The 25,355-nt window shown below is 44.0% G+C and overlaps 1 protein-coding gene across 4 annotated transcripts in view; it reads left to right on the plus strand.

Annotated features, from left to right (window-relative positions):
* Positions 1-25,355, plus strand: part of hk2 (hexokinase 2) — a 100,797-nt gene that overhangs the window by 20,923 nt on the left and 54,519 nt on the right. The window contains exon 1 of one of the 4 annotated variants that reach the window (XM_052041223.1): positions 10,520-10,753. The exons of 2 other annotated variants lie outside the window; for them this stretch is intronic. In XM_052041223.1, the coding sequence (XP_051897183.1) occupies positions 10,691-10,753 (63 nt within the window). In that variant the 5' untranslated portion in view covers positions 10,520-10,690. Of the gene's footprint in view, positions 1-10,519; positions 10,754-17,643; positions 17,665-25,355 lie in introns of those variants that run through there. One more of the 4 variants, XM_052041224.1, reaches the window with a different exon arrangement.

Genomic DNA, 25,355 nt, shown 5'->3' on the forward strand with positions numbered 1-25,355 from the left:
TCTCCAAATCTCCCCGTCTCTCTAATTTCTTTTTTTCTCTTTTAAAATATTCATTAAAATCTACCTCTTTAGCGAAGGCTTCAATCTGACCTAATATCCTCTTGTGATTCAGGGTCAAGTGAGCAGAAGAGTCAAGTGACTATTCTTCATTGCTTGAAATCTGATGCAAAAGTAGAAAGTGCTGAAAAATCTCAGCTGGTCAAGCAACATGTGGAAAGAGGAACAGAGTTAATGTTTCCGTTTGAAGATTCCTTGTTAGAGCAAGAAGGGAAGTAATTCCATCCGGATTAGGGCCTTGTATGTGATGGTGGGGATGGCAGGAAGTGACTCATTCACCACAGCTTCAGTTGAAATGACATTATTTTGCCTGGTCCAGCTGACTTTCTGGTCAATGGCAAAACCAAGGATGCTATAGGTGATATGTCGATCAGATCATAGAGTCATAGAGATATACAGCACAGAAACAGGCCCTTAGGCCCAACTGGTCCATGCTGACCAAGATTCCCATCTAAGCTAGTCCCATTTGCCCTCATTTGGCCCATATCCCTCTAAACCTTTCCTATCCATGTACCTGTCCAAGTACCTTTTAAACGTTGTTAATGTACTTCCCTCAACCACTTCCTCTGGCAGCTCGTTCAATATACTGACCACCCTCTGTGTAAAAAAAAAGTTGCCCCTCAGGTTCCTATTAAATCTCTCCCCTCTCACCTTAAACCTTTGCCCTCTAGCTCTTGATTCCCCAACACTGGGAGAAAGACTGTGCGCATTCATGCTGTCTGTGCCCCTTGTAATTTTATACATCTCTATAAGATCACGCCTCATTCTTCTGCATTCCAGTGAAAACAGTCCCAACCTGCTCAACCTCTCCTCAATCATTTATGGTGGCTGTTTCCTTTCTCTGAAGAATAATTGGAGGTACTTGAAATCTATGAGAGCTTTATCATTTACTTCATATGCCAGATTTACTTACTTTAGTTTCCCAGTTTGCCATGGTTTAACCCCTGGATTGCTAATCCACTTTCTTAACCATTACTCTGAAACTGCTGGTGCAAATCATTTGATAAAACTTGAAAATCCAAACCATTGCAGTTGCTGGGACCTTATGAACTTATAAACATGAAAGATTTCAGCTGTTTCTCTTTACCTAGATACTGCCTGACCTGCTGACTGTTTCCAGCATTTTCTGCTTTCATTTGATGGATCTTGCTGTGCACTATTTGAACCACTGCCCTAGGCAGAAGAAAATGTGATCTGTAATAAACCATGTCCTGGCGAACATAATTGTTGCTGAATTATGGCTGGCAAAGCCATTCATTATAATGCAGTGAGCAAGTTGGAATCTGCATTTATTTCTGCACTCGTGTTCCCCAGAGTTGTGAAGCCCTTCAGGATGTCCAAGAGCAATGGAGGTGTAAGGTCTTCTGCTGTTGCCTCTTTTGCTTCTGGAGATGCCAGGCACCTGAACAAATCTATTTTGTCCAGTTCAGTACAAGGAACAGATCATTCAATGCTGATCTAACTCTGGAACGCAACGTACACTTGTTCAGATGACTGATTTGCTTCTAAGGCCAATGAAATTCTTTCACCTTGTTGATAACTAAATTTCTTGTAGTGTGCTGCAGCCAGTATTTTACTGATCTTTCCCTTTTGAGAGTGTGTACACTCATTTAGATAGAGGTCAGTAACTGTGCCATAGCTTATCCAAGTGCCTATTCTTGAATCTGGACAAAGAGAGGCAGGCAAACTCCTTGTTTGGTTACTTGTGCTGATCTGCTCCAGATGTCATTGATTCTCAAGTTCAACATGAGTCAGTTGGTCACAATCAGGATTGGGACCCACAGCTAATCTTTTTCTCTCAGCTGCCGCCTTCCCTCCCACCTGATCTCAAGCACCCTGAAATTAATTGCGTGCTTAAATAACAGAGTTCAAGTTTGAGATTCCTTTGGCAAAACATAAAAGATATGCTCTGGTCTGTTGCTTTATTTCAAACATAATCTTTAAAGAAATAAGTTCATAATACACAAAAATATGTAATAAATGAGGTGAAGGATACTAGATTAAAGATGAAGGTTATAATGTTGTCAACTAGAGTTGTAAGTCTAAGGTTTTGGAAGAGTTTTATAAAGCAGTAACAGAAAACTAAAAAATCAATAACATGAAGATGGAATATGAGAATAAATTAGTAAGATAAATAGAAAATTGTAAGAGCTTCCACAACTACGTAAAAGGGAAATGAGTGGGAAAATTGAATGTAAATCTGTGAAGATAATGACGAGCAAGATGACAATGGAGAATAAAGAGATGGTTGAGGCACTGAATGAATATTTCCATATGCCTTCAATGTAGAAAGCACAATAAATGAAGCAGAAACAGTTGGGAACTGGAGGCTGATTGATCGTGAGGAACTTTAGGTGATCAACAGGTTTTAAGAGAAAGGGGATGAATTATTGATGACCTTTCAAACTTTGTCACATTTGGGAGCAGTCTCAGTAAATTGTAAGAAATGAATTGTCACTGAGTCATAGAGAAGTGCAGCCCTTCAATCCACTGCATCTGCCCTGACCATCGACTACCCATTTACGCTCATCCTATTATATTCTCTCCATACTCCCATCAACTCCCCCCAGAGTCTAACATGAATCTACATTGCAGGGGAAATTTATAGCGGACAATTAACTGACCAACACTTTTGGGATAGAGTCATAGATCAATGCAGCACGGTTACAGGCCCTTTGGCCCAACCAGTCCATGCTGACCATGGTGCCCACCCAGCTAGTCCCAATTTCCTGTGTTTGGCCCATATCCCTCTAAGCCCTGCCCCTCCATGTACCTATCCAAGTGCTTCTTAAATGATACTATTGTACCTGCCTCACCCACTTCCTCTGGCAGCTTGTTCCATATACTCGTCACCCTCTGTGTGGAAAAAGTTGCCCCTCAGGTCCCTTTTAAATCTTTCCCCTCTCACCCTAAACCTATGCCCCTTAGTTTTAGACTTCCCTACCCTGGGGGAAAGACTGTTACCATTCACCTTACCTATGCCTCTCATAATTTTAAACACTTCTATCAGGTCGCCCCCTCATTCTCCTGGGTGTGGAAGAAAATTGGAGCACCCTGAGGAAGCCCACGCGGTCACAGGGGGAAAGTGTAGACCCCACACCTGAGGTCAGGACTGACCCAGAGAGGAGGCAGCTCAACTAATTGCACCACTGTGCCAGAATTATAATGTTCTTTTAATTTCTTTAGTCTCCTGCCCTCTCTTTAAATTACATTTCCTCCATCTCTGCACAGACAGCGCCAGAGGTCAGGATTGAACCCGTATTGCTGGAGCTGTCATTCAAAAAAGGACAGAGAGGGGAAATAAGAGAACTACAGTTCAGTTGGACTGACATCACTTGTTAAAATAACAGAATCGTTATTAAGGACATATTAACACGGGAAATCACAATGAGGTTAGGTAGAGGCTGCATGGTTTATTAAAGGACAAATGTGTTGACAAATTCAATGTAATTTTTCTAATAGGTACCAGTGTATGCATTTGGATTCTCAAAATATCTGAGGATGTATCATTACGTAAAATAGAGACTCAAGCCAGCAGATCAGGCACTTCATTCATTCCAAGCATAACTAGTTTTTCCGTTACAACCACCAATCTCCCATCTGTTGCCATCTCTGTATTTTGTCAAATATAATTACCAACACAGAGTCACAGAGTCACACAGCATGGAAACAGGCCCTTCGGCCCAACTTGTCCATGCCAACCAAGTTGTCTACTTTTACTAGTCCTATTTGCCTGCATTTGGCCTATATCCCTCTAATCCTTTCCTATCCTGCACCTGCTTTAACATTTAAAAGTGCCTTTTAAATGTTTTTAATATACCTGCCTCAACCACTTCCTTTAGCAGCTCATTCCATATACCAGACGATACTCTGGATGAAAAGGTTGCCCCTCAGGTTCCTGTTAAATCTCTCCCCTCTCACCTTAAACTTATGCCCTGGTTCCTAATTCCTCAATCCTGGGAAAAAGACCGTGTGCATTCACTCTATCTATGCCCCTCATGATTTTTTTTACTTCCATAAGATCACCCCTCGTTCTCCTATGCTCCAATGAATAAACTCCTAGACTGCTGTCTCTATAACCCAGTCCTTAAGAGTCCTGGCAACATCCTCATAAATCTTTTCTGCATTCTTTCCAGCTTAATGATAGCTTCCCTATAAGTGCCGGGAGGGTCCTCAGTGGGGAGGGACAAGTGGACAAGGGAGTCGCGGAGAGAACGATCCCTACAGAAAGCGGAGAGAGGGCGGAGGGGAGGTGGTGGGATCCCATTGGAGGTGGCGGAAATTGCAGAGAATGATGTGTTGGATGTGGCGGCTCATGGGGTGGTAGGTGAGGACAAGGGTACCATTTCCCTGTTATGTCAGTGGGGGTATGGGTGAGGGCAGGTGTACGGGAAATGGAGGAGATGCGGTTTAGGGCTGCATTGATGGTGGTGGAAGGAAACCCCGTTTACTGAAAAATGAGGACATCTCTGATGACCTGGACTGGAAAGCCTCATTATGGGAACAGATGAGGCGGAGGCGAAGGCAGAGGAACTGGGAGAAGGGGACAGCATCCTTGCAAGTGACAGGGTGGGAAGAGGTGTAGTCAAGGTAACTGTGGGAGTCAGTAGGTTTGTAGAAGATGTCTGTGGTTAATCTGTCTCTGGAGATGGAGACAGAGAGATCCAGAAAGGGGAGAGATGCGTCAGAGATGGACCAAGTAAATTTCAGGCCAGGGTGGAAGTTGGAGCAAAGTTGATGAAATTGACGAGCTCAGCATGGGTGCAGGAAGCAGCACCAATGCAGTCGTCAATGTAGCACAGCTGGGGCCCATGCGAGTGCCCATGGATACACCTTTGGTTTGGAGAAAGTGGGAGGTGCCGAAAGGGTAGTCGTTGAGGGTGAGTACCAGTTCTGCCAGAGAGGAGGGTGGCAGTGGAGGGGAACTGGTTGGGTCCGTTGTCGAGAAAGAAGCAGAGAACCTTAAGGTATTCCTGATGAGGGATGGAAGTGTACAGGGTCTCAACGTCCAAGGTGAAAATAAGGCGGTCAGGGCCAGGGAACTGAAAGTTGTTGAAGTGATGGAGGGTATGTGGTGTCACGGGCGTAGGTGGGAAGGGACTAGACCAAGAGGGACAAAATGGGAGTTAAGATATGAGGGCAGGAGTTCAGTGGGGCAGGAGCAGGCAGAAACAATGGGCCTACCGGGGTTTCTGAAGTTAGGTTTGTGGATCTTGGGTAGGAGGTAGAAACAGGCAGTGCGGGGTAGGGGAGCTATGAGGTTGGCAGCTGTAGAGGGGAGATCTCCAGAAGTGATGAGGTCAGTGATAGTGCGGGAGACAATGGCCTGATACTCCTTGGTGAGGCGGAACATTCTGTCCTTAGCCGGGGCTTTACCTTTGTCCCCCTGCACCCACACCTCAACGTGCTCCGCGCCTGCCATGACACCGAACTCTTCTTCTGTCGCCTTTGTCTCTGGGCCTACTTCTTTGACAAGGATTCCCATCCCTGCAACCGTACAAGGTGCTACACCTGCCCCTACGCCTCCTCCCTCACCACCATTCAGGGCCCCAGACAGTCCTTCCAGGTGAGGCAGCGCTTCACTTGTGAACCTGAGGGTGTAATTTATCGCATCCGGTGCTCCTAGTGCGACCTCCTGTACATCGGTGAGACCCGACGCGGATTGAGTGACCACTTCGCCGAGCACCTTCGCTCCATCCGTTACAAAAGCAAACATCTCCCGGTGGCGGTCCACTTCAATTCCACACCCCACTCCCATACTGACATGTCTATCCACGGCCTCCTCTACAGCCACGCTGAGGCCAGACGCAGGTTGGAGGAACAACACCTCATATTCCGCCTTGGTAGTCTCCAACCTGATGGCCTCAAAGTCGATTTCTGTAACTTCTGGTAACCGCTCCCCTCTTACCCTCCCAACTTTTTCTCTCCCCCCCCCCTTTGTTTTCCCTCATTCCTGTGGCCCTCTCACCATCCCTCTTTCCCCTTCCCCCACCGTCACGACCTGCCCATCTATTCCCCACCTCCTTCCCTTTATTCCATGGTCTACTGTCCTCTCCTACCAGATTCCTCCTCCTTCAGGCCTTTGCCTCTTCTACCTATCACCTCTCAGCTTCTTACATCACTCCCTTTCATCGTCCCTCCTCCACCCACCTACCTTCCCCCATCACCTGCCAGCCTGTTCTCCTCCCCCTCCCCTGTTCTTATTATTCTGGCTTCTGCCCTCTTCCTTTCCAGTCCTGATGAAGGGTCTCGTCCCGAAACATCGACTGTTCATTTCCCTCCATAGATGCTGCCTGACCTACTGAGTTCCTCCAGCATTTTGTGTGCGTTACAACATTAGTGCAACTTCTGTATTATGGAGTAGATTATCTCTGTGAATTAAGGGAAGGAATAATTTGAAAACACTAATGGAACAAAGGACTCTTGTAACTTATTAATCAGGTCTGGTATTATAAGGTACTGCTGTAATGATAATAGAGGATATTATCTGTGACTGTAATGATCTTCTGACAAAGGCATAATAAAGATGATATGGTGGATAGGACGGTACATTGCCCACAGAGTTATAAAAGGATAAGACAGAGCTTAATCATGCCTTTTGAAGTACAAGGGAAAACAAAAATCTGATCTGAGATCAGATAGTTCTATTTTCCTTGCGACACAGTGCAAAGGCATTTTGGCAAATCTTTCTCCTTCTCAGAGTGCCACAGATTCACAGAGGTGTAGATCCTGGCCTTCTGCCCATCCTCTTCATGCTGGCCATTAAGTACCCATTTTCACTACCAGTGCTCGGTCTATAGCAATCTTTGCCTTGCTAATTGAAGTACTCGTCGAGATAAATGTTGTCACAGTATCTTCCTCCACCATTCCCTCAGGCAGTGGGTTCTGGATTCCAACCACCCTCGGGGTGAAAATAAGTTCCTCCTCAGATGCCCTATAAACTTCCCAACTTTACACGAATCCTATGCCCACTAGTTTTGGACACTTCTGCTGGAGGGAAAGTCTCCCCTATCTATGCCCCTCAAAATTGTGCATACTTCTGTCTTCTCCACTGCTAGGCTATCCAGTCTTTCCTCATAACTGAAATGTTCCACCCCAGCCAATGTTCTGGTATAATTACTCTTCATCCTCTTCAGTGCAATCAGATCCTTCCTGTAGTGTGGTGTCTAGAACTGCACACAGTACTCCAGCTATGGTCATATTCCATGGCCCAACTAATGAATGCAAATATCCCACACGCATTCCTAACAACCTTATCTTCTCTACCTGTGCTTCCACCTTCAGGAATCTGTGGACTTGTATACCAAGGTCCCTATGTTTTTCAGTATCGTCTGTGGTCATACCATTCACTGTGTTTGTCCAACCCTTATTTGCCCTCCCAAAGTGAATAACTTTGCACTTGTCAGGGTTAAATTCCATCTGCCACTATTCTGCCCATCTTACCAATTGATCAGTATTGTCCTGTATCCAAAGACTATTCTTTCCACTATCAACACCACCACAAAGTTTTGTGTCATCTGCAAACTTACTTATCCTACCTCCTATATTCACAACCAAATTGTTAATGTTTATACAAAAAGGGTCTCAGCACTGATCCCTATGGTACAGGCTTTCAATCACAAAAACAACTCTCTGTTGTCACCCCCTTCCTCCTATTACCAAGCCAATTTTGGATCCAATTTGCCACTTGCCTTGGATCCCAAGGGCTGTAACTCTGAGGACCAGTTTCGCATGTGGGATCTTGTCAAAGGCCTTACTGAAGTCTATGTAGACAACATTAATTGTACCAGACTCATCAATACATTTTGTTACCTCTGAAAAATTAAATCAAATTGGTCAGACATGACCGTCTCCTGACAAAACCATGCTGATTGGTCTGAGTGAGTCTGTGTGTTCTGATGCACAATTTATAAAAAGCTGGTATGCAGATACAACAAGTAATAAGGAAAGCTTTCTGAATGTTATCACTTACTGCAAGGTGAATTGAATACAGGAGCAGGGACTTCATGCTTCAGTTACATAAGGTGTTGGTGAGACCAGATCTGGAGTAGAGTAATTGATAATTGGTTTATTATTGTCACATGTACTGAGGTACAGTGGAAAACTTTGTTTTGCATGCCATCCATACAGATCATATCATTGCATCAGTACGCTGAGGTAGTACAAGGGAAAAGCAATAACAGAATGTTATTGTTACAGTTACAGAGAAAGTGCAGTGCAGGCAGTCAATAAGATGCAAGGCCATGATGAGGTAGATTGTGAGCTCGAGAGTCCATCTTAACATACAAGAGGTCTGTTCAATAGTCTTATTGGATAGACGCTGTCTTTGAGCCTGGCGGTACGTGCTTTCAGGCTTTTGTATCTTCTGCCCGATTGGGCGGGTGGGGGGGTGGTGGGGTGGTGGATAGAAGAGAGAATGTCCAGGGTGCGAGAGTCGTAGAGCACGGAAACAGGCCCTTTGGCCCAACTCGTCGAAACTGACCAAGGTGCCCATCTAAGCCAGTCCCATTTGCCCGCATTTGCCTGTATCCCACTAAACCTTTCCTGTCCATGTACCTGTTCAAGTGTCATTTAAATGTTGTTATTGTACCCGCTTCAACCACTTCCTCTGGCAGCTCATTCCATTGCCCACTGCGTACTGTGTACAGAATTAGTCTCCTTACTGAAGGAAGGATATTAATGTGTTGGAAGCAGCTCATAGAAGGTTTACCAGGCTAATACTTGGAATGGGCGTTTTGTTTCGTGACACAAAGTTGCTCAGGTTAGATAATGACAATTAGGGGAGTGAGACAGGACTTGATTGAAACATACTTGAACCTGAGGGGTCTTCACAGACTGGATATGGAGAGAAGTGTTCCTCTGGTGACAAAATCTAGAACCAGGGATCACTGTTTAAAAGTAAGGGTTGACCCAGTAAAGATAGGGGAGAGGGACTTTTTCTCGCTCAGGGGTTTGTGAGTCTTTGGAATGCTTTCCCAGCAGTGGAACAGAGTCTTTGACTGTTTTTAAGATAAATAGATATGTGGTGAGGAAGAAGAGATAAATACATACATGGTGAGGAAGGAGAGATAGATAGGTGGTGAGAAAGGAGGTGAAAACTTTCTGTTGGTGGGCAGCCATGTAGAGCTGAGATTACAGTCCGATCTGCCATGGTCTTGTTGTTTGGCATAGAATCAGAATCGGGTTTATTATCACTGAGATATGTCATAAAATTTGTTGTTTTGCGGCAGCAGTACATGCAAACATAAAGACATAAAATTACTATAAATTACAAAAATAAATAAATAGTGCAAAAGAGGAATAATGAGGTAGTGTTCATGGGTTCATGGACCGTTCAGAAATCTGATGGTGGAGGGGAAGAAGCTGTTCCTGAAACATTGAGTGTGGGTCTTCAGGCTCCTGTACCTCGTCCCCGATGTAGTAACATGCCCTCTTCATGTTATCCAGGGTAGAAGGCTCAAGGGGCTGATTGGCATCTTCCTGCTCCAAATACTTGTTGAACACAAAGCAAAATCCTGTGCTCTCTTTCCCATGGTATGAAATCTACCCATTGGGCTCTGGATTACTGTCTCTTGTGATCCAGCGCTCCCACAATGCTGGAGGAACTCAGCAGGTCAGGCAGCATCTATGGAGGGAAATCGACAGTCGACGTTTCTTTCCCTCCACAGATGCTGCCTGACCTGCTGAGGCCACACCATTTTGTGTGTGTTGCTGAAAGTTTGAGGGAGATATGTGGGATGTTTTTTTTTACACAGAGCGTGGTAGGTGCCTGGAACGGGCCGCCAGGGGAAGTGGTGGAAGCAGATACGATAGTGGCCGATAAGAGACATTTAGACAGGCACATGGATCTGCAGGGAGTGGAGGGATATGGATCATGTGCAGGCCGATGGGGTTAATTCAATTTGGAATCATTTTCGGCACAAACATTGTGCTAAAGGGCCTGTTCCTGTGCTGTACTGTTCCATGTCTATTATGTCAATGCACAGCAACGATTTTATTAGGGGCAGCGACTTCATCAACTGAATCGAGTTTCGTTTGAATTAAGAGATCTTCGTCCTCCAATGATATTGTATTTCCTCAGCAGGGAGGCAAACCTCAGAAGGTGGATGGTATTTGCGGGGAACGCTGGAAAAACGAGCTGCTCTGGTCTCTCGGGGGGGGGGGGGGGGGGGGGGGGGGGGGGGGGGGGGGGGGGGGTGGGGGGGGGGGGGGGGGGGGGGGGGGGGGGGGGGGGGGACTTGCCTACAAGGGGGCGGTGCGCCTTTAATAGCGGCATCCTGTCCCTGGCAGCGGCGGTGTGGGGACCGACCCTTCCCCCTCGCAGTCAAATCGAGAGGCGAGAAGTGTCGGTGTCACAGGCACACCCACAGCATTCGGCCAATGACAGCAGGAGGAGGAACAGGATGCCAAACGTCACCAAAGAAGCCGGTTTCTGCTGGAGAGAGATTCTCCAACATCACATTGTGAGCAGCAAACTCCTGTACGGGCACCTTTCTCGGTAGCGGTGCTCCCTTCTCACCGCCGGGAATCACCCCACGGTTTCTGCAGTGGAACAGAACGGACAGGCGGCCTCAACAGTATAAAGTTACAACAAACAAAAAACCGCCACGTTACTTCCAAGAATCCTCCCAAGATGATAGCTTCTCACCTTCTGGCGTATTACTTCACAGAAATGAAACATGACCAAGTACAAAAGGTATGAAATTGCTTTACATGTTGGATGAATTCTCTTTCACTTTTTCTATGGCATCGTTGGGCCTTAAAGAACATCGTAAAAAAAAACTTTCCCCCTCGTCAGAGCAACGTTTCCGCGTTTTGCTAAGAATTTTCCTTAAAATAATTTATTTCAGCCTCTCGATAATGATAATATGTGGCGTTATTTCCAACAACTGGGGACTTCTCATCTGCTGAATTGTCTTGGAATTCACATTGGTGTGTGTGAGATGTTGGGGGTTTCGAGGTGGTGGTGACGATGTTCTAACTTTAAAAGGTTTCTTTAAACTCTTAACACGTTGCTCACTGAGGCAAATGTGTCGTTTCAGGAGGTGTCCAGAACGCGGAACTGCTAGCGCGCTGATTCATTCCTGGGAAATGAATGAGTTGAACATTTCCTGATCTTTCATTGTTAACAGCTTTTAATTTGCCATGTGCTGAAGTGTCTTTGTGAAGCAAACAGTGCGAATCAGAAACGTTGAGATTAGTTGAAACTTCCTAGGGCAAAACTGTGATTCTGAAGGAGGCCCGTTCCTCCTTTGTTTCCCTTCTATAGATGAAGTAATTTTAACCCGATTTAGTTTATTTTAGCCATGGGGACATGTATTTTCATGAGCGGTTCGTTGTCAGGAAGTGGGAGTCTTCAGAAACAATGTTCCTCCAACAAGAAACAAGGCCGATCAGCGCTGGAGATCCCAGATCTTCAGGAGAAGGATCGCCGAACGAATTGTAGCAGGATCTGGGTGGCTTTCTTTTGCGGGCACTAAATGTTGCCTAATTGGAATTTTCAGAAGGCGTTGAAATAAGCAAGGACTGGTTAGTCCGTTCCTTGGAAACAGCAACAAAGTAAAGCCAAGCAAAGTAATAGACAGTAATGATTTACGGTTCATTAAGACACCTCGCACGCGTCTTTTCGCAGCAGTGTTCCTGGTTATCAACAGACAGGAGGAAAGTTGTGTCATGATCCCAAATCACTGGGCTGTTAATATTACACCTGGTACTTATTGGCAGTGAACCTGGCAGAAGTACCTTAGGTTTCCGTGGTTCCTTTACTTTTTCAAGCAGTTCTTGCCCCTCAGCTTTTACACTGGTTGTCTCCCCACCGTCTTTCAGTCTGGCTGAAGCGTCGACCCGAGACATCGACTGCCCATTTCCCTCCACAGATGCTGCCTGACCCGCCGAGTTCCTCCAGCATCTTGCTTGATGCTCTTTTCTTGCCCAGGCCGGAGTTACCAAAGTGCCCGTCCCGAGTTACCGCCTCATTTCTGGGACGGAGGCTGTGTGAACCGTCTCTCTGGGAAGTATTCTGCCCCCTCCGAGCTCCTGCCTTCGTAAACTGCATTCAACTCAGGATGCAGCATGACTAGCTGTTTCACAACCGCCTCTGCTTTATACCAGCAGACATGCAAAGGACAGGTACTCTATCCCGACCTCACCTAGTGTGCGCATCTTCAACACAGCAGCACATTTTCGGAAAGCTAGTCAAATTTAATTTGCGAAAAATATTAGCTGTGGATTAGATCAACTATCGACTGGGCTCTAGACCTCCCAGTGTAATAAAGGGATAAATATACGAAAAATATTTCCCCTCCGAACAAAACACTGGTGGGAGTCACGCGTCTACCAGGGCTATTTTTCTGCTCTTTCGGTAAATGTGACAATTTGAACGAATGTCTGTAAAAGAAGCCTCTTCCCCCCCACCCCTTTCCTTTCCCCTGTGTTTTCTGTTGCTTGCTGTTACCAGGAGATCCGTTGCACCTTGAGTGTAGACCCAGTGAACCCTGACTTTGTCCCTGTCAGAATCAGGGCTTGCTGACTCCGATGTGGATTCTTCTCTGAAATCCATGGGTGTTTGAGATGTAATGGTCGGTACAGTACGGCACAGAAGGAGATCCGAGTCTGCAGCACCTCTTTGCAAGAGCAATCCATTTAGTCCTAGTTCCTGGCTAGAATCAGTTCCAGGGTGAAATACCCTGTCCTTGCAATTTTTTTCAGGTATTTGATAATTTCTCTTCTGAAAGCTACTGTTGACAGTACCAACCACCCTGCTCTCCAAATTGTAACTGCTCACGGTATCCCCACTCCTTCCATCAACCAGCTTCATGATTTATTTGTCTACCAGCATTCACTATATTCTGCATTCTGCCTTCCTTTTTACTACCTCGACCTAATTAGTTCTGGCATGGTCTGTCTGGATGGCACACATTTCACTACACAAGTGACAATAATAAACAAATTCCAATTCCAATTCTGACCCCTTCAACTGCTGTCTAATTCCTTCATGAGCTTACATGTCTCTTACCAATGAGTATCAGTAAAATTAAAACTACTAGAAAAGCTAATGAGCCTGAAAACTGATTAATCCCCAGCACCTAATGATCTACATTGCAGAGCTTTGAAAGAGGTGGCTATTGAAAGATAGTGGATATCATCTTCCAAGATTCGATAGATTCTGGAATGCTTTCTGAAGATTGGAGGGTGGTAAATGTGACCCATCTTTTTCAGAAAGAAGGAGAAAATGGGGAGCTAATTGGGAGAAAATTTGTTGGCCCGATATCAGGAATGGGGAATAGGTTGGAATCAATTATTAAGGATATGGTATCAAGAGACGTAGAAAATAATATTAGGATTGAGCAGAGTCAGCATGGATTTGTGAAAAGCATATCAAGTTTGACTAATTATTAGGGTTCTGTGAAGATGTAGCTAGTGGAGTGGATGAGGGGAAAACCAATGGATGTGGTACATTTGGATATTCAACTTGTCCATCCCACACAAGAGTTTGATGAATAAGGTTAGAACACATAGAGTTGGCGTAATATACCAACATGGATCAGGAGTTGGCGAGCAAATAGAAAACAAAGAGTAGGAATAAACAGGGCCCAGTTTGGTAGGTTAGTGGGGTATTGCAGGAATCAATGCTTGGATCCAACTATTGATAATCTAGGGTCAATGATTTAGCTGAGGGCTCCCAATGTAACAAGTTTGCTGATGACACAAAACTAAGTGGGAATATGAGTAGTTATGAGGATTCAAGGAGGAGGTTTTTGCCAACTTGAGTGATTGGGAAATCATATGGCAGATGGAGCACAATGTGGAAGAATGTGAGGTTATAGACCGGTTGAAAAAGAACATAAGTGTTGAGTATTTTCTAAACGATGATAGTTTGGGAAATGATGTTTAGTGTGACCTGGGTGTGTTGGGATGACTCATGGAAAGGTCAGTGAAAATGAACCTTGCAGGTAGAGCAGGTGATGAGGAATAAATAGCAGTCCAAATGAAGGGTCTCGACCCAGAATGTTGTCTGTCCATTTCCCTCCACACAAGCTCCCTGACTCAGAGTTCCTGCAGTATTTTGTTTTTTGCTCTAGATTTGGACGTACATGGATAGCAAAGGTTTAGAGGGATATGGGCCAAATGCTGGCAAATGGGACCAGCTTAGGTGGACAGCTTGGTTGGCATGGACAAGTTGGGCCGAAGGGCCTGTTTCTGTGCAATATTACTCTGACTCTTAGACTGTATGATTCCACAGGTTCATCTCCCTCTGGAAGAATAAATTGTTCCTCATTTCAGTCCTGCATGGCTTTGCCCTTGTCCTTAGATAATGGCCTCTGCCCCTGGACTCCTTTGGCACAGAGAACATCCTTCCTGTATTTAGTTTGTCCAGTTCTGTTGGAATCGTGCAGGTTTTTATAAGATCCTGTCCCAATTTTCTGAAATCCAGTGAATAAAAGCCCAGTTGACCTTTTCTCTCTTTTTGTGTCAGTCCTGCCATTTGGGAATCAGTTTGATGAACCAATGCTGCAATCCCCTCATACCAAGAACATCCCTCATCAGATGAGAGGACCGAAGCCGCTCACAGTGTGGTCTTCCCAAGGCCCTGTACAATTGTAACAAAGCATCCTTGCTCCTGTATTTGAATTCTCTTGCCACGAAGGCCAATTACCATTTGCCTTTTTAACTGCTGCATGCTTACATTCAGTGACTGGTACACAAGGACACCTCCCCTTTCCCAATCTACTGCCATTCAAATAATAACCTACTTTCCTGTTTTGCCATCAAAGTGGATAACCTCACAATTATCCCCACATTACACTGCATCTGCCATTCATTTGCCACTCTCTCAACTTGTCCAAATCACTTGGAGCCTTCTGGATGAAAGGACATCTCATTGAAACCTTTGGGATACTGGAAGGCCTAGATAGAGTGGACATGGAGAGGATGCTTCCTATAGTAGGAGAGTCTAGGATCCAAGGATCATTACGTCTCTGTCCCCTTCTCAGTAATGACCCTGCAAAAGTTACGCGCTGCTTGGAATAAAGAGTGTTACAATCTCACCATATTAGTGCACAACTAAAATCCTCCTCCACCCAAGTACTTATACAGGCCATCCCAGCCAATGAATGGGTTCCACTTTTACTGACGTTCATATGCAATTTTGTTTGTAAGTTGGACAATCACTTGATATGGTAACCAAACCGCCAACGGTATTGTCATGAATGGCATCCAAAGTACGTAAGACTGGGAAGAAAGAGCAACTACTAAAAGTGGAGAGAGAGACAGGAAACTAGTTCTGCTGGTTGTAGAAATGAACATATGTATGTATGCTGGACTTCTGAATTTAATAATATTATGGGAGCACGATCGTATGTAGGGGTGGCCATAAGACGGGTGTCCATAAGATGGGTGTTCATGACCCGGGAGAGCCTCTAATCTGTTTTGGGACTGCTTCAATTTTAATGTTGTTTATTCCTTGACTCAAGTCATTGAATCTCGTAATGCAGTCAGATGAAGTTTAGTGTTGGTGAATCACTTGCAAAAACATGCAAGAGCACTTTATAACCTAAATAACCACACATATTTAAAACTTGGTCATAAGCTAATTATTTCTGAAGGTTGCCATGTATCCTCCAAACACATTTCAATTTCTCTGTCTGAAAGTGAACTTTTCCCTACATTACAAATTCAGTACCACTATGAAAAATGTTGTATAAAAGTGTAATTAAAATACCAGTTTGTCTTGCAATATCCAGGAATTGTAGGTTAGTCTTGTGGAAACTATCCAAGAAGATGGTAAATAAACAAACATTTATTTTCTTTGAACATTTGGAGGAGGAGGAAAGATCAAGCCTGAAAAATGGGGCAGGGAGGTTGGAGGCAGGATGTCATGTCATGAAATCTCCAGGAAGAAATCCAATCAGAGTCAGCAGTCCTACTTTAAACTGCTGAGTTGTCCATATCAAGTTAACCAGCACGGTGTGTGCTGGAAATACATACATTCACAATCTAATTTGTTGCTTTAGCGGCAAGCAGGCTAGAATTGGATTCATAGAGTGATAGAGAGATACAGCATGGAAACAGGCCATTCGACCCACCGAGTCCGTGCTGACCATCAAGCACCTATTTACACCAATCCTACTTTAATCCCACTTTAATCTCCAGATTCTACCACTCACCTACACTCTAGGAACAATTTACAGCGGCTAACTAACCTACTAACCTGCATGTCTTTGGGATGTGGGAGAAAACCGGACCACCCGGAGGAAACTCACACGGCCACAGGGAGAACATGGGAACTCCACACAGACAGCATTGGAGGTCAGGATTGAACCCTGGTCTCTGGCACTGTGAGGCCAGGGCTCTACCAGTAACCCAACTGTACTGCCCTAAACTTCCTTATAAGCTATAAAGTCTAAGTTTCCTTTCTTCAGAATGCAGATCAGGAGTGATTCTGTCCCTCGGACACTGCATTGGTTGCAAGTGTGTGTCGGTTTTTTTGGAAGGATGCTTATTTTGTCTGTTTTCTACCAGGTTGAGTTTGGTTGTCATCAGTAGTTCCCCCATGAAAACCACATTCTTTGCTTTTAATCATAGTCCTTCAGCACAGAACAGGCCCTTCAGCCCATCATGTGAATTTGACCATCATGTTTTTCACGGACCACCTCAAACTATTCAATAGATTAATGAGTATTGGCAGTTGTGCCTTCAGATGCTTGGGCGGCAAGTACTGGGATTTTTTCTTCATCTCTCTGTCTCTCTCTTAAGATGCTCCTTAAACCTACCAGCTGACTAAGCTTTTGATCACCCATTTCAGCATTTCCTTTCATAGCACGATGTCAAATTTTGTGTGAAATCCCTCGGGATGTATTGCTTTATTAAAGGTGCTATGTAAATATGGGCTGCATTCATTGGGGGAGTTAAAAGAACAGCGTCATGCTTTAGTAGAAGATTTCTAAATTGTTTGTGTATTCTCCTGCTTCTCATCACCTGAGTCAGGATGTCGTATGCAGCTCTTTGTCCAGATTCAGGGGATTTTTCTACTTGGCCTCATTCACTTCTCTGCTCATGATTTACAGATCTATTTTATTTCCCATGCCAGCTACTTCAATCATATCAGATTAATGCTAAACTGCAAACTAACAAGGAGGTTATTATTTTATGAATGTGTTACTGTACAAGGAAACAAGTCAGGCATGAAGGATCTGTTAACGAGCGGGTGACTGATTTTGGAAACAATGACAGGTACTGTCCCAGATTTAGGTTAACGTTGTTGCATCACCTTGGAAGGGTACTTTTTCAGTACATTGTGGAGTTTTGGATGACACTGGTGTATATTGCCATTAGCATTGATCTCTGCTGATATACTGTGCTTTGCTTGCTTTCAAACATGCTGGCAGAAGGCAGACTTGCAGTCTCTCATCCTCCGGGAGCTGATGGTGTGGCCCTTGTTGTATTAGGCTATTGGGAAGCTTTACCCGTAAGGAATGCACCGTAAGACAGAAATTCATCTTCGTTTGATTGAAATAATGCACTTGGTGTGGTTCAGTGGAGGTGAGAAAGCAGTCCTGAATTATGCTGGGCCACCTTAAAGGCATCGTTTGGATAACTTCTGAACTGGTGAGTGCTGTCCTCAGTGCTTCAGGCTTTTCACGAGTAGCACATTGCTCAGAACCACTAGCTTGTAATAACTTTACCAATACAATTTTTTTTAAAAGCCAGACTAGTAGTACTCCTGAATAGGAGTTAAAATTCTGAATGAGCTCAGCCAGTATTTAATTAACTGAAATTACATACTGTAATCTTCCAATCAGCAGAATAATACATGCTGGTGCTTCTGTCACGAAGAATCAGTGCAAGATCTGACCCTCAATCAACTTCCAACCTATGCAATTGCCTCAACAAATGGTTAAACTCGTTGCACTTATTTGGCAGCTATTTAAACTTTTGGTGTTGAAGCTAACATTAACAGTAGTAAGATGATTATAGTATCCACAGGCTTAGACCAATTATCTGGAGAAAATTAGTTCAAATTCCACCCTTAGGTGTGAATGGAAAATTCAGGTTTAAAACTTATGGAAAATAAAAGCTGGGATTTGTTTAAATGACCGTGAATCTTTTGAGTCATGCTAAAGATCAAAACTGGCAGAGTAACGTCTGGAAGGAAACCAGTCTTTGTTATCTGATTGGATGCGTCCCTGACAAGCACGGTCAACTATTCTTAAAATGGAAAATACAGATATTCTAAATCTGCTATAAAAACAGAATATGTTGGAAATATTCAGCAGGTCAGACAGTGTCTGTGGAGAGAGTAACTGAGTAAATATTTCAGATCAATGACCCTTTGTCAGAACTGTGAGCAACCCTCTGTGGTGGTCAGCTCCGAGAGTTATACAGCTCGTCCATGACAACCAATGTGCCTTCCTGAACTAGTCTCATTGCCTGCATTTGGCTCATATTCCTCCAAACGTTTCCTATCCATGTACCTGCCCAAATAACATTTAAATGTTGCGATTGTACCCGGCTCTACCACTTCCTCTGGCAGATTGTTGCACATACCCACTACCCTCTGTGTGAAAAACCTGCCTCACAGGTCCCGTTTAAATCTTACCCCTCTCATTTTAAATTTATGCAGCTTGGCAGTCCATCATCCACCAGCTTCTCAAGGATTCCAACTGAAATTCCACCCTTCATGTTTCAGATCCATGATCACAGATATGTTCAAGATATTCATTGTTTCTTTTAGTGCTATTCTCCCTGCATTTGAGATCCACGCTTAATGCCCATGCACTGGGACTGCATGCTTGTGACCTCTGTGTTCAGCAGCACCAACTCATTCTGCCTCAAACCTGACCTGAGCTGCACTTCCACTTCATCCCTTTGGTGCTTCAACAGAGACTTTCCTTCCTTTTGGGCATCAAAGATTGCAAATCTTCCCTCTCTGATCCCGAACGGTTGTCCTTGGCAGATGCTCGGCATCATCCTCCAGGATCCCCATCTCAAGGAATTCCAGGCCGATGTTGATGTTGATGTTGAGCTTTCCTTCTGCTGTCTTCCTCCCTATGCCCATTTCCTTGGCTAGGAGTCCTCACCCCAGCAACACACAGGATGCCGGAGGAACTCAGTGGGTCAGGGAGGGAAATGGACAGTCGACATTTTGGGTTGACTCCAGATTTCCAGCAGCTACTGTCTTTCTTGCGAGTCTTCACCCCAGACTGTGAATTGACAACTGTACTGGTGTCACTTCCTGCTCTCGTACAAAACTAGGGTTTCATCACCACTGCCAATTTCCCCCTTGTTCTCACTTTCATGTGATCTTTATCTGACTCTTCTCTTCCCTTCCCTTCCCCCACTTCTCCATCTCCACCTCATCTGGTCCATTTCCTGCACTTCTCTCACCCCTATTCCCACCCAGAGTACAGATGGGGGTACCATTCGTCCTCACATTCCACCCCACCAGCCTCCGCAATCGATGGATCATCCCCTATAATTTCTACCACTTTCAGTATGAAGCTACCACAAGACGTGGAAGGAAAGGTTCTCATTCTGACTCCCTCTATCCCTCTTCCATCGCCAACAAACACTCTCCTTCTCGCATCACCTTCCCATGCAGCCTCAGGAGATGCAACACCTGCCCTTGGACCTCTTCCATTCCCCACCATTCTGGGACCTAAATAGTCCTGCAATATGAAGCAGCAGTTCACTTTCGCTTCTGCCAATCTAATATATTCAGTGATTGCAATGTACCCTTCACTGCTTTGAAGAAACTGAATGCAGATTGGTTGATTGCTCTAAAGTCTGAAGTAAAGAAGTCCAAAGTCAAGTTTCTTGTCATATGAACAAACACACGTATGCACAGGTGCAATGAAAAACCTACTTGCAGCAACATCATAACTCCTTTCAGTCTGCAAGGGCAACCTCAAGCTCCTAGTCACCTGCTGCTTTAACTCACCATCCCACTCTTACTCTGACCTCTTTGGTCTTCAAACAATATCGACAAAGCCCAATGTAAGCTCAAGGAACAGGAACTCCTCTTCCGACTAGGCACGTTACAACCTTGGGACTCAACATCTAATTCAATAATTTCAGATAAGCAGCCTTCCCAGTTTGTATCAGAGCTGGCCTGCTGTCATGTCAGCTCAGTGTTTCTCTCTCCACAGATGCTGCATGACCTACTGGGTATTTCTGGCATGGCCTTTTATTTCAGAGTTTCACAGTTCCGGCATGTTTTTCTCTCTCCTCCTTTATCTCCTCTATTTACATCAACACGTTTTGGTCAGTCTCCAAAATAAAACAAAAACACAGAAAGTGCTGGAAGTACTCTGTAGGTCAGGCAGCGTCTGTGGGAAGAAAAATCGGGTTAGCATTTCAGGTCAAAGACCCTTCATCAGAAATATAAACCGTTTTTCTCTCTCTACAGATGCTGTCTGACCAGCTGAGTGTTTCCAACATTTTCTGTTCTCATTTATGTTTTCCAATAACTGCATTTTAAAAAAATTATCATTTTCTCTTGGTCTCCACCACAACACAGGCCTTTTTTTGTTTTCTCTCCAGTCCATCCCTCTCTGCAACTTCAGTTTTCTAACTTTTCCCAGTTCTAATTGACCTGAAACATTATATCTGTTTCTCTCTCCACTGATACTACCTGACCCTGCCTTTTCTGTTTTATTTTAGAACTCCAGCAATTTTTTTGCCTTTGAACTTATTCCCTGTAAATAAGATGGGCAATAAATGTCAGTGTTGTCAGTGACGCCCACATACTGATATTGATACCCTGAACTCAAGTACACCCCAGAGCAGAATGCCAGACTTTGAAATACAGGGTTTAACAGTCCATATAAAATAAAGCTTAATTTTGGTGCATTAATATTAAAAGTAGCAATTGCACCAGGTCTGTTTAAAGAACATAGCCTGAAATAGCCTTAGAGAGATACAGCGCGGAAATAGGTGCCTTGGCCAACCGTGTCCACACAGAACATCAACCACCCATTTACACAAATCCGACATTAATCCCATTTGTTTATTCTCTCTGCATTCTCTTCAATTCCCCCCAGATTCTACCACTTACCTACATACGAGGGGTAATTTACAGTGGCCAGTTAACCTACCAACCCGAAATATGTTCTCTGACCATCACTGATCTTTCGCCCAAAGTAATGGGCTGTGATGCATGTCACCTGCCAATCTGTGTCTCTGGGCATTTTCTCCTATTACAAATATACCCCAAATGCAATCCACATGGCAAAGCTCATTTGGTACAGTTTATTCAGAATTCTGTAATAGTCACATTCCGCAACAATGTTAAGGGCTGAAAGCTTCTTTACACTTGGTTTCGAGCGCAGAAATTATTTTTATTAATCAGTCTGTTTTAACACAATCACTGCCATGGTTATTCCTGGGAAAGAAAGACTGGCGCTGCCAGCCATTCATGGTTAATTAAGCTTCTAATTAATGCATTCTGATTAAATGAACATTACTATTTCATACTTGAGCTCAGTTTGACAATGAGCTGCTTTCAAACTCTCATTACAATCATCCTGCCTCTATTCAGACATGATAACTTGGGCAGATTAACACTGGATTCCTTCTTTCACTACCGCCCCTCACCGCAATTGGTTCATGTCTCACAACACGTACCACAGCAGCCCATTCTGCACACCAGCCCACTCTCCTGCTCCGTCTTCCCTGAGGGGACTTCCCACAAATAGTTGTTCTAAATTTAACATTCTGCCTCTGAATGCTTTCAGGATTTCTATTATGAATGACAGTGCCCATCTGAGGATTCTCTGCTCACTATAATCCCATAGTATGCAGTGCTTATATTTCAACATGATTTGCAGAATCTAAACTATAAAGGAAGGTTTTGGAGGCTTTATTCAGGCTGGTTAACCACTCTTTGCACCTCTTTGACTTTGTCTTTGTAATTTAAAAAGGTTAACCCATCTCCCTCTCACTGCAACTGATGAGTCACTTGTACTGGCAACTGGTTTCTATTGATGGGATTGATTTTTATTTTTAGTCTGTGGAATAGTTGGGAGATTCCCTGAACTGTTAGTAATGGTTTGCAGCTAATAGACAGCAGGAGAACCAAGAGCATGGAGACTACAATTTGAATTGGTGCATACTTGCAGAGTTATAGAGTTATAGAGTCATATAGCACGGAAATAGGCCCTTTGGCCCAACCTGTCCATGCAGTCAGGTGGGCTTTGGACAGTGACGGAACGAACAGTCTCTTCCTGCTACTGGGGAGTAGCCTTATTGGTTGGAACCATTGGTTGGACCGTCCTATCAGCTGTGATGCCAGGTGAGGGTTAATTTGTGCAACTAGTCTGTCAGAAGAATCATTTAAAAAACAAATGAATTTCTTACTGAAGAATTTAGAAACTTACAGTAATTGTTTCAGTTGTGTTGAATATTAAATGCAACCCAACGTATTTAATATTCTAGTTGGCATCTTTTCCACCTTTACTTCAGCAACTTTATCCTTTCCCCCACAGTGAGTAACTACTCACCCCATCAGGTATTACTGGAAACATAAGGACATAGGAAATAGGTTCAGGGAGAGGTCATTTGGTCGCTGGGCCATCTCCACCAAACTCTAAGATCATGACTGATCTTCTGTTTCAAACCCAACCTTCTTGCAGTGACCCCATGTTCCTCGACTTATCTCAAATCCAAAAATCTTTCAATCTTTGCCTTGGATGAATTCAGTGACTGATCTTCCACAACCCTCCATGGCAGAGAACTCCAGAAGTTCATCAACCTTTGTGTGAAGAAATTTATCCTCATCTCAGTCGTAAATGGCTTACCCATTTATCATCTAAGAATTTTGCATGTTTGAATGAGGTCACTTCTCATTCTTCTAAACTTAAGAGAAAAGATGTTTAGCCTACCTAATCTCTCCACACATTTTGGAACCATCATCCCAGAAACCAATCTTAGCCTTCTGAGCTCCACAGAATGCAACTGTAGTTTATTTTGTCTTATTATGAGTTACTTCAGCTGTTTTGCTGGTAAATTTGAACTGTTCTCCCTCCAAGACCAATATTTCCTCCCTGAAGAAGGAAACATTTCAAAAAGACATCTAAATGGACCAATTTGGTAATTTTATGGCTATCATTACTGAAAGTCCCTCATTATTACTTGATTTTTTTAATTGAATTATTAACTTAATTTCCCATGATGGTATTTGAACACCCCCAGGCAGTCTAGATCTTTGAAATACTATTCCAGTAACATAACTATTATACTAGTTACAGAGTCACTGTGTTACAGTATACTAATTTAGTTTTTTATTTTGCTTTAGGCTATAGTGCTCGCACTGCAGTGAAAATCAAAAAAAGATGCAGATGCTGGAAATCTAAAATAAAGACAGGAATGCTGGAAATACTCAGTAGGTCAGACTGCATCTTTGGGAAGAGAAAGAGAGTTAACTTTCAGGTTCCCAGTTCTGATGAAGGGTCTTTGACCTGAAACATTAACTCTGTTTCACATCCCACAGATGCAGTCTGATGAGCTAAGTAATTCCAGCATTTTCAGTTTTTATTATATTGTTTGCAATGTAGCATAATCTTCTATTGTCCGTCTAACCTGGGTGTATGGCTTTCTATCTCATCACCTCAGTTGTCAATAAATACAGTGAATAGTTGTGTCCCCGACATTAATGCTTGTGAGCCATTTCTAGTCAACTGCTACCAATTAGAGGAGCTGTCCACCATCCCCACTATCTTGATGCTCAGCCAAGTTCCAATACAGGTCAATAATTCCATATTTCTTCTGAGGGACTTTATCTAATGTCTTTTGGAGGTTTCTATAAATAACATCCATAGACATTCCCCTAATCTCCTCCAGAAAAATCAGTCACCTACAATGGGGTTGACACTTGCATGCTTGCATTAAACAGTCGCTGTGTGGCGGGGTGACAAAGGTTATGTCCGTGGGTCCTCCACTTAGAAATTCAATGGTGCACGAGACCAGTGGAAAGGAAATTCGTTAGGTAGGGTTTGAGAGTCACAGGGAAGAGAGGCCTGGAGAGTAAGGGATGGGATCAGTGAGAGGCTGTGGTGAGGATTGGCTGCTGGGGGTTGGTGGTGAGGAGGAGGGCTGCGACCTTCAGTTCGGGATGAGCCAAGGAATAGATGAGCTAAGGAATAGATGAGCTGTGATTATTGGTCAGGGGTGGATGTGGTAGGCAAGGGGTTTCTGGTTGGTGTTTGGGAATTGAAGTCAGGTATTGTGTTTGTCAGGTGGGAGTTTAGTGGTTGGGGAAGTGGAGGTGCTTTGGTAAAGATCAGGAGTGTAGGGGAGAGTCTGGCAAGTAAATTGATTGAAGGGGACTTACCTAAATGGGGTTCCCGATACTCAGGGAGGCCCAAGCTGTGCAGAAGCAGGTTCCAAAGGCACTTGCTGCAGCTGCTATAGCATGGATTGTATGGCAGTGTTCGATGCCACTGAGTGTGTGTGGGCTCGTTTCCACAGACAGATAACCCTGGAAAAGAAACCATGGACCGTCAGGTAGGCCCCGGGTTTCGATGATTAGGTTCATGAATTTACATTAGAACTATCCAGTTCTGAAACAAACAGGAAAGGCTGGCTATCTGTTCATGTTGAATTCACAACTGAGTCCTAAAAATTGAAATGCTTTTCCTTGAGCTTACAGTGGACTTCATTGGAAAAGTGTAGGCGACAAAAAATCTATGGGGCAGTTCCAATATTCTGTTTTCATAGAGCCAGGCAACAAGAAAACAGTCCCTTTGGCCCACCAAGCCTGTACTGATCATCAAACATCCATTCATACGAAGTCCATTTTATTCTCCCCACATTCCCATCAACTGCTGCCATACTCTACCACGCACCTACACATGAAGGGTGATTTACAGTGACCAATTAACCTACCAACCTAGACGTCTTCAGGATGTGGGAGGAAACCGGAGCACCTGCGGTCACGGGAAGAACGTGCAAACTCCACACAGACAGCATCGGAGGTCAGAATTGAACCCGGGTCACTGGAGCTGTGATGTAATACCTCTGCTAGCTGTCCCACACTGCTGTTCAAATGTGAACCATGCTGGTGGTGGGATTCGAACCCAAGTTCACACAGAGACTGAAGCCTAAATCCAGCATCTTAAACAGCTCAGACACATTATACCATTTTTATTTCAGATTTCCCGTGTCTAGTTGTTCTGCACCTCAGAGTTCCAGCATGATTTTTTTCTCTCCTCTGTCATAGGTCACCTCCTTTTATTTCTCCAGCTGTGATTAATAAGCCTCATCACCCTCTCTTATACAGCATGTGTGTCATCTGGATTCTC

This window comes from Pristis pectinata, chromosome 29, assembly GCF_009764475.1.
Source record: "Pristis pectinata isolate sPriPec2 chromosome 29, sPriPec2.1.pri, whole genome shotgun sequence".
In the NCBI taxonomy this organism is placed as follows: Eukaryota; Metazoa; Chordata; class Chondrichthyes; order Rhinopristiformes; family Pristidae; genus Pristis; species Pristis pectinata.